Consider the following 9,399-nt stretch of genomic DNA (forward strand, 5'->3'; position numbering starts at 1 on the left):
ACAGAAGTCCCAGGCGTCCCTTTTCGGTTTCAACTTTTAACCGCTTTCCATTGCTACACTTGGGGGATCTGGCACTACCTTCGAGGCGTCACGGAGACATTCATTCTCGTCCCCATAGCCCTTTTCGTTTCTCTTAGCCGGCAGGGCCTAGGCACGAGGAAACAAAATTCTCTGTCCCCAGAAACAAAATTCTCTGTCCCCAGAGCCCTTTGTTTCCTCGTGCCTAGGCCCTGCCGGCTAAGAGAAACGAAAAGGGCTATGGGGACGAGAATGGGAGACATTCTCGTCCCCAAAGCCCTTTCGTTTCTCTTAGCTGGCTTGGCACGAGAAAACGGAGGGGTCTGGAGACATAGGATTTTTGAATTAATTCGATTTTTTTTTGATTGGCTGTTCGGAACAAATAATTCCTAAACGGAAGTCGAAAACGTAACGACTCTCTCATACATTCCTTTGAAACGTTATGACAGCATACATGAAGACCGGAAGTCCTAGAATCTAAGACTAGGCTTTTGTACATTATGCTTTTGTTTCCCCACTAAAATGCTCCACCTTTATGCTCCATTTTTCCCACTAAAATGCTCGGTCTCCCCCAAAAAAGTCACTAAAATGCTCGGATAATGCTCATTATTCCACCGGTTTTTTAAAATTAATTTCAAAGTTTTTAACATGGTGTTATCTGTTAACACTTACAAAAACGTAGAGGTGTTGTTAGTAACAACAACAACGTATACAAGTTCATAAATACAGCCAAAAAACATAATCCTCGAAATCATCTACGAGGCTAAGTACAGAAAGTAGTTGACTATCTCCAGAAAGTTATTTGTAGTTGAATTTTGAGTTTTAGTCTTCATTTTCTCTAAAAGAATTCATTTCTTTTTTATTTTCTCGGGAAAAAAAAAAAAACATTTTTCCGGGAAAATGCCACTAAAATGCTCGAATAATGCTCAATGCTTTTGCCTTACTAAAATGCTCGAAAAAATGCTAGCATAATGTACAAAAGCCTATCTAGGACTGGAAATGTCCCCAGAGCCATTTGTTTTCTCGTGCAAAGGTCCAACCGGCTAAGAGAAACGAAAGGGCTATGGGGACGAGAATGTTGTTTCCTCGTGCAAAGTTTCAACCGGCTAAGAGAAACGAAAGGGCTATGGGGACGAGAATGTCACAGAGATTCATAGCCTGCAGAACAGGCGAGGTCCCCTGTTTTATGAGTCAAATGAGTCTATGAGTCATGAGTCATGAGTCAAGCTGATTTTTACACAAAGTTCTGGTTTGCTTGCGGTTAGTTCCACTATGGTTTGCTTGTGGTTAGCTTTAATTTGTTAGTTAGGGTAGCACTATTTTCAAATTTATAATTCTAATTTAAGATTTGACTCATTGACTCATGAGTGATGACTCATTGACTCACAAAAACTTTAGTCTCCAAACAGGTTTTTTTTTTTTTTTGCGGGTCGAAGCGCGAAGTGCGAGGTTTAACCGCCTGTTCTGCAGGCTAGAGATTCATGAAAATTCGTGCCGTAATGATCTAATAAACGCCCACTCTCAAATAAACGCCTCCCCTGACGTGTAAAAATTGTATTAGACGCCCGAGACAGTCACATTTCCCTTATCACGAGAATATGAGTGGTGTTTGGCCTGTCTTCAACTTTTAAGCTATTGGAAAAGTACGTAAGTAAAACTGACAATTTTGGAGGACGTGGCATTTGCCGCGTTTTCACACAATATTTGTATTTGTTCATGCCGATTCCTTTCCATTCAGTTATACATTAGAGAATACGTGATACTAAACAAAAAGGACAAAAGTCTAGCATGCGGTCGCTACGCTATTGGTGGGTCGTTACTTCCAGGGGATTTCAATGCACAGCGGTCAAACGCCACTTCCGGTTTTCGTTGCAGGTGCAAGGAGTTGGAAAGAAGAAGTTATTAACAAAAGTCTCAAACTAAACAAGGTGGATAACAATAAATTATCTGTTAGCGTTTGGCTCAAAAGAGTGTGTGTGTGTGTGTGTGTGGGGGGGGGGGGGTTGGAGGACTGCATGCATAGAGCGTTTCAACGCTTTGTGGCGAGGGTTCGTCACTGCCAAGATTTGCTGTTAACGCTCGGCCTACGGTATGAGCCCGACAAAAATCATCGTGAAATCATCTTTATTTCCTGGTAGCTAACATTTCATCAATAAATTGAAAAAAGGGAAGTTTACGGTTGAAGCAAACTCGCAGTACAACAGAGTCTACAACCGGGGCCGTAACCAGACCTTTGCCATAGACGAGGCAAAATCTTGCCAGTGGGATCTGGGGGCATGCCCTTTAGAAAACTTAGAAATCTAGAAGCTATGAATCTCTTTCGGAGACATTTTTCATGAGGTATTTCTGGAGAAAAATCAGTCTTGTTCAACTGGGGATTATTGTCCCAAAAAAACATATTTTGTTTTTAATCTTGGGTAAAAATTAAGACGAAGCAAGTGCCTCGTCTTGCCTCTTGCTAGTTACAGCCTTGCTACAACACTGAACACGGTGGAAAATTTTACAAGGTGTCCTCGGATATTGCTTGCAATGTTGTACGGTGTCCTGGGTAATGTCATTTGTTATAATTAGTACAGCCACTTTTCACTGACTGAAAGCATACAGCATATGTCACAAAATATAAACAAAGATGATAAAAACTTATTTATTATAAAAAAAAAACTACAGCATTCAATCAATTAATGTCATTTTATGTCAATTAATGCCAAAATTGTCACTATCCGTGCAACCGTAACGCGCATAGTTTCTCTAAGTCCTTGATGTATTACATTGTTAAGATGTACAGCTTCCCTCCTGGTTTTAAGCTAGCTGCGAATGAACTCGTTGAGAGTTGCCAAGATTTATTCGGCAGCAGAGCTCAGTGGCAAAAGTTCCAGCTTCCATCTGTGGCTGTCTAGTTCTTCCAGTGTGTTTGCCTGAGTCAGTGTGAACCATTTGGTATGTGTTGAAGCGTTTAACGAAATTATGCTCCAAAGCATAATGGTATCTTCACATATCAGCTCAACGAAGGCGAGCATAACAATTGATAGATCATTCTACTGAGAGATGGTCCCAATGTTCTGTAGGATTTAAAGAAAGTTGTTTGTCAATAAACGACTCTTCCTTTAGCTTTAACAACCTGTCAGGACCGGTTCTAACCGGTTCCGTGTAAACACCTTGTACTGAATAACGTTGCAGAATCAGCCGTTTGTACCAGTTGCTCGCGTGAAACCAAAACTGGACCTGCTGTTTTGCAAATCCAGTAAAGGATCCGTTCCGGCGGGACCCGTTTCAGAACGGCGCCGTGTAAACAGAAGGCCTTTCCAGTTCGAAAATCGGACCGGATCCACTTGGATCCGTTTGGAACCGGTCCCGTGTAAACATAGCCTTAAAATACTATCAATTAATTTCGCTCATACGTTATTAGCAGTTCCTTCATACCCATTTAATGGTCTACCCCCCCCCCCCCCCAAATCTCAACATCACAATTAAAGTTAAAAAGAATGTCAGGTACCTTTGGTTTTTGCCACATTTCAGAGCAGACAGGAGTAATTCCCTGTCTTTGACACTATCCTGTGCCTTGTATGCATCTAGTAACCTAACCACAAAGGTAGAACAAAGTGTGCGTAAAGAACCCATAGCTACTCATCTACCATAATTCCTTTCAGAGCGGTTAATGCAACAACGTCAGTTAAGGTCGCGCAGGACCCTTGCTCATTAATATATTCATTAGCCGAATTTCTTGTTGGAGTGCTGTCTTGTAAAGCTTTAATTCACTACATTTTGAATATCGATTCCTCTAAAATTTAATAAGGATACCCAGGGATGATGGAATTACATCATGATTGGCCTTTTACTGAGAGATGACCGTTGTCTGTGATGTTACAAGCCCTTAAAAGTTAAACTGAAGATAATGCGTTTTTGTGTCCAAGTTTTTAGCTAGCACAGCGCACCAAATTAAATGATTATATAGCCTAGTGATAAATCGTAACTTCTTTTGTGTTCCCACTAGAACGAAATTTTCGATTTCAAAAACTGCTACAAGTTAATGGCTTCTAAGAGAGTAAAAATGTGAAATCTAAACTTTGAAACATGCTATCTTCATTTTGAGAAGGAAATTTAAAAATTCGCTCTAGCCAGAACACAATAGAGTACATCAAATTTATGTTCCTCGCGAATCAACTCTTGAAATTCTATATCGGCGGAGAAAACTTGGACACAAAATTGCAGGTTTTGAGGCTTCCGAAGACCTTCCGAGTCGATGTTTACAACAACGTGTGCTTTATTTAAAGCTGTGAATCTAATTATGATAATTCGCTATGTTCCAGCGCACGGGATGCGAGGCTGAGAACAATACCGTGTAATTACTTGTACAAAGAACTCTGAGAAAAAAAATTCTCATGAATATTTCGTTTGTTGTCGGCTTCAGTCGTCGCAGTTCGTGCATACTCTTTAAATAAATACATACATAATGATTTCAAGGGTCCTGCGCGACCTTAAACCTCGGTTGCGCCATACATGCATAAGTTTTGAAAGGTTCTTAGTGTAACCCCTCATTAAAAGTAGAAGAACAAAATGCATCACTGTAAATAACAAATAAAAATGTTTTAGATTCTGAAATTCTGCTTGGTACCTTTTAGGAGTGGGATATTTCTCCAATATGGCAACAGCTTTATCAGGAGATACACCGCTGAGTTGCATAAGCTGTTTGGCAAATACCTCACTGACTGTCATCACCTACAAATAACAATCGCAGGGAAAGGAAAACAGTTATTAGCCTTGTAATCCAGATTTTCTCCAAAGAGCACGGGGATCTGGGTTCGTGATTAAAATGACACGCAAAAACGATCCAAAATCCGACGTCTGAAAGGCAAGTACTAAGTCCTGTCTTCAAATTAACGTTTTTTTAGTCTGAATAAGATGTTTCGTCTGAGAGACGTTGGCCACAGACTGCATATGCTGTATCAACATTCGTTTATGACAAAAGAAAGGTTTTGTGAAGACTGCAAGTAAAGTAGTCACAAATCCATTTTATTTGTGTTTCCAGGCGGAAGTCCATACATTTCATCTACTCTTTAGTAGACAGTTAAAACTTACATTTAGACAATAAAACCACCCACCCCCACCCCACCACCCGCACACAAAAAAGGAGCAGAGTTTCAAAGAATGTTACGTCAAATGACTTCTCAAGGAAATCGTCGTCCCGAATATCCGGTCTACATTGAAGTTCCTTTAACACGTCTGTTACAAATGAACCTTGGATTATTGAGCGTAAAACTGCCAAGTGAAAAAAATCATGTTACCTTGTTTTTGACAGTCGAGTCGTTAAAGTCTGGGAAATTCATAAGATACATTTTATCGTTTCCATTGGTGCTATTTGACCGCGCTTGCTCCAAGCCTCCTTGGGAACAGCTGGCAAGGGTTTTATTCTATGCAGAAATTGAACGATAAATAAAAGAGCGTGAAAATCACGAAAAAATTGTGCATGGCTACAGTGAAGGACTGGACTGAGGACTTACCGAGTAAAGTCTCTGCAGATACCTAGTCATGACTGTCAAATAAGCAACCGTCTCTTTCAGGTCACGTGTCCGCTTCACAAAAAAGCCATCCACTACCTAAAGGCGATAATAAACAAGACAGAAAATTAGTTTTTTGTTTGAATAAATCTAGACTTGGTATGGTTGCATGGACCAAGGGGAAGGAAGGAACGCTATTTTTTGCTAGTTTTGTTTAATAAGTGTCGGCTCTTTGCCCCTTTTTTATCGGCGTCAACCCTATGTTATCATTGACAACGCCTGATTATGACCACAGTATTTTTAAAGGTGAGGTGTTTAAGTTGTATTTATTTGTTTCGAAACCAAACATTAATTTTTGTCTTACTAAGTATATTTTTTTCTTTCAAGATTTTTTATGTGATTTTTGTAGATGCAGTTCCCCTCTGGATACCAGCCAATGAGCTGAATGGGCTACCCTGCCTAAATAAAGTTTTTTCTTTACTTTACTCTAACATGCCGACATGAAGTCGACTGCGGACCAACCTGAGTGTTAACAATAGCCTGTAGTAGTGTACTCTCTGGAAGACTCATGTGCTGAATCGAACCAAAATCCTCCACAAGGTAAATTGGATGATTAAGGCCACAGTGGCGAAGTCGAAACTATAACAATCAAGCAGGGAAAACATAAAAGTTTTAACTTACGAAGAGAGAACTACAGTAGTCCAGGTAGGCAAAATCAGTTATTAGTTCTCTAAGTATGGTGTTACATCACGTGGACGTTGAACTTGTGCTGGGCATATTTAACAAATTTCAAAGAATCAAACTCCCCTTCCTTGTCCTTTTGAAAGCAAATGTAAATGTACTAAGGTGCTGGTGGCCGATGTGGTGAATTCAATTTTCTTGGCTTTGAGATGTCGCAATACATAAGCTTTTAAATAAAATGCTGACATATCGACATACCTATTGTAAAACTTAACAAAAAACATTTATTTACTCTACATGTAAATATTTAGAAGAGTTTCAGAAGAAACTAACTTTCATTTGCGTATTAAAAAGAAAAAGTGAAAAGCGCGTAAGATTTGTTAATTTCTTCTTCGCCACTTTTGCGTCAGTGTAAGCAGAGGTTAAATAAAGCAAAATTCAATGGAAAAAAATAAGATGTAACTTTTTGACAATACCTTTTGTTCGCGGAAACGACCATCGATGATACTGCCACAGAGATCATCCATTCTCTTCCGTTCAATAATATAATCCAAAACTAATTCACGAGCCACTGGTACTGACAGACAACCTAAGTATGTGCACAGAAGACATGATAACCAAACTAAGAAATAACTTGGTCCAAACTACATTTAGCAGAAACTCATCGTGTTCCATTGGTAATCCGCGAATCTGATTGGTCCGCCCAATGTATTTTATATGCGCAATGTATTTTATATGCGCAGTGCACTGCTGAGGGGACTGTTGATAAAAATAGTAAAGAAATCCTTCCATTAGGAAATAATGTTTTCGTGCAAATGTGACCAAGCTTTCAAGATAACTTTGGCTTCGGACTAAAGAGGTTTATTCATATTAATCAAAGATCTTTAAATAAATGGAGATCTTGTTAGGCATTAACAGGAAACAAGGAAGACTACACTGTACCTGGTGTTGGAACAGTTCTTTCACGGGCCACCCACAGAAAGTCACCCAGCTGAAGTTTGCGAACATCAAACTGCACACCTTAGAAAGAATTCAAATGAACATGCTCAAAAATTTCTTGTTCTGAAAAGAATGGTTAGTTTAATAAAAGATGTTATATTGAAATTGATGTTGAAAATTCGCTTCCTACCTTGAACATATACATACACTGTAAAACACGCACGTAAAAATGGTAGTTCAACGTATGGTTGTAAAATATAAAAGCAAATCTCAAACAATAGTGGATATGTTATTTACGTTTGGTTTAAAATTGTTCAAACCAGTTGGTGCCTGTTATCAGATTATGCTAAAAAGAAACATTACAGAAACGAGAATAATAAACTTTTCTACCAAAGCAAATCTAAACTACAACAGAAAGTAATGTAGCTTTATGTAGTAAGTAATGATCATGTACCATTGTTCTTCAGTTCAGGTACAAGAGCATCTTTTCTTGACTTAGCCTGTCCTCCTGTTGTCTCGATTACATCAACACATAAAATAACATCAAATGTTCCTACGAGAAAACACAATAAACCTTAGCCTCTACTCAAATGTGACTTCTGGACAAGTATACAGTAAAAACTCTCTTTAAAGTCGTTTCAGCCGTCTGTGTCGATCATCTTTGCCTCTCCCTTCTTCAGGGATCCTCGCTTACTTGAGCTTACGACAGTTAATACTGCTATTGTTAGCTTATTATTCTAGTAACTTTGAGCATTGGTAATGAAATTGACAGTTATAAGTACCTAATAAACGGGTTTGTTTATTGATAAGTTCTCTTTGCAAAGCAGGCAATTAATTTACTGTCTGTCGATGACAATCTGTTAAAAAAATATCATATCAAATGAGCTTAACGTTATAAATTATCGATTGTCTTTGGTCTTCTCTTCTACAAACACATACCTGGTCTCAGGACAAAATCAGGAGTGAAGCTAACGTCATCTTCTAGAATTCTATCAAACAACAAAAAATTTTATTTATTATACTGTACTTAATGTACATGCACAAATACTGTATGTATTTTGCAGTTTTCCATATACAAGCTCTCTTATTAACCTTGTTTTTTTTTTTTTCCGGTAAAGCATAGATCTAGTCATTTCGTTTTTTATGTTAATTTATGGCCCAAGCGCGATCAAGGGCACAGGCCACAAATTAACCAGGACAAAATCCGTTTCTTAAAGTAGAGCGAAGACAGTGTTATTGGCATTACTTTCAACATCAGCCCTTCCCTAGTTCATACCTTGCAGGTTTAAGTTCCTCTTCTTTTCTTTCTGCTATGCTCGTAAATCTGCCATGGCTACTTGTAGAATTGTCATAGAGGTCTGAAACCTTTTCTTTCAAGTCTATATATACACCGTTTAGAGTTCCTTGATACATCCACAGTAGCTAAACTGTCAAAGTTCTGATCAGATGTTAAATCAATTGAGGCATGTGATGAAGATTTAATTGCGTCAGTGACAAAGGTTGCAGCACTGCATGTTGATACTGGTGACAAGCTGTCTCCTGTTACCGTCTCAAGCTTCTCAGCTAAAGTACAACCCGCATCGGTGATGAAATATCTTAAAAAGAAAAAAAAGACAAATTGACAGGAATAACTCTTACACGTACACGCTTCATCTGCAACCTCTATGTCTTAAAATACATAGCGCTTTACTATTCTTCGCGCACGTGTCAAGATTCAAAACTTTTCTTCAACAAGTCGTTGAAAAACTTCAATCTAGCTTTTGCTAATTTTCACGGTTACAGCAACGGCTGATTCACACAAAACTCGCCCATACACGACACGATATAATAATCGAACGGGAGCTAGATGTTAACCAGTATAAAGCTGTTTTTGTTTATTTGCAGTTTGTAATTTGCGAAGTGGTGCTCGCTATAACGGCGTATTAAATTTTGTTTTATAACGTTTTAGTTTGGTTGAATAATATTATTTAGGTCGAATTATTCTGTTTTATCGTTACTTTATACTCCAGCGAACTTCATGTGGAAATTCCTTCGGTTTTAAAAGGACATAATGTAAGGTATAATATAATCTCATATAATTGCCCTGTTCGTTTCTATCGCCTCTGTCACTTCAAAAAGTTTTCTTGCGATCGGGGCGATTATATGAGAACATTACACAGACGATCGCTAACTTCTGCGGCGACTGGGGCGACCACGATCGCTTGGATCGCCCGTGTACTATCCTTCTAGCTTCTCTTACCCTTCTTCGCAGTAAAACTGCAAAAAC

The 9,399-nt window shown here is 38.7% G+C and overlaps 1 protein-coding gene across 1 annotated transcript; it reads right to left on the reverse strand.

The window, feature by feature from the left end:
• Positions 1 to 2,598: 2,598 nt before the first annotated feature.
• Positions 2,599 to 8,679, reverse strand: LOC144634354 (structure-specific endonuclease subunit MUS81-like). Its single transcript, XM_078493279.1, has 11 exons — positions 8,410 to 8,679; positions 8,073 to 8,122; positions 7,588 to 7,686; positions 7,137 to 7,214; positions 6,671 to 6,783; positions 6,036 to 6,152; positions 5,517 to 5,612; positions 5,301 to 5,426; positions 4,631 to 4,734; positions 3,512 to 3,595; positions 2,599 to 3,077 (listed from the first exon to the last, which is right to left on the reverse strand). The coding sequence occupies exons 1-11, from the start codon at positions 8,544 to 8,546 to the stop codon at positions 3,014 to 3,016; spliced, it is 1,068 nt and encodes a 355-aa protein (XP_078349405.1). The 5' UTR covers positions 8,547 to 8,679; the 3' UTR covers positions 2,599 to 3,013.
• Between the last annotated feature and the right edge of the window lie 720 nt (positions 8,680 to 9,399).

This window comes from Oculina patagonica, chromosome 13, assembly GCF_052425735.1.
Source record: "Oculina patagonica isolate OP01 chromosome 13, crgOcupat, whole genome shotgun sequence".
NCBI classification, from domain to species: Eukaryota; Metazoa; Cnidaria; class Anthozoa; order Scleractinia; family Oculinidae; genus Oculina; species Oculina patagonica.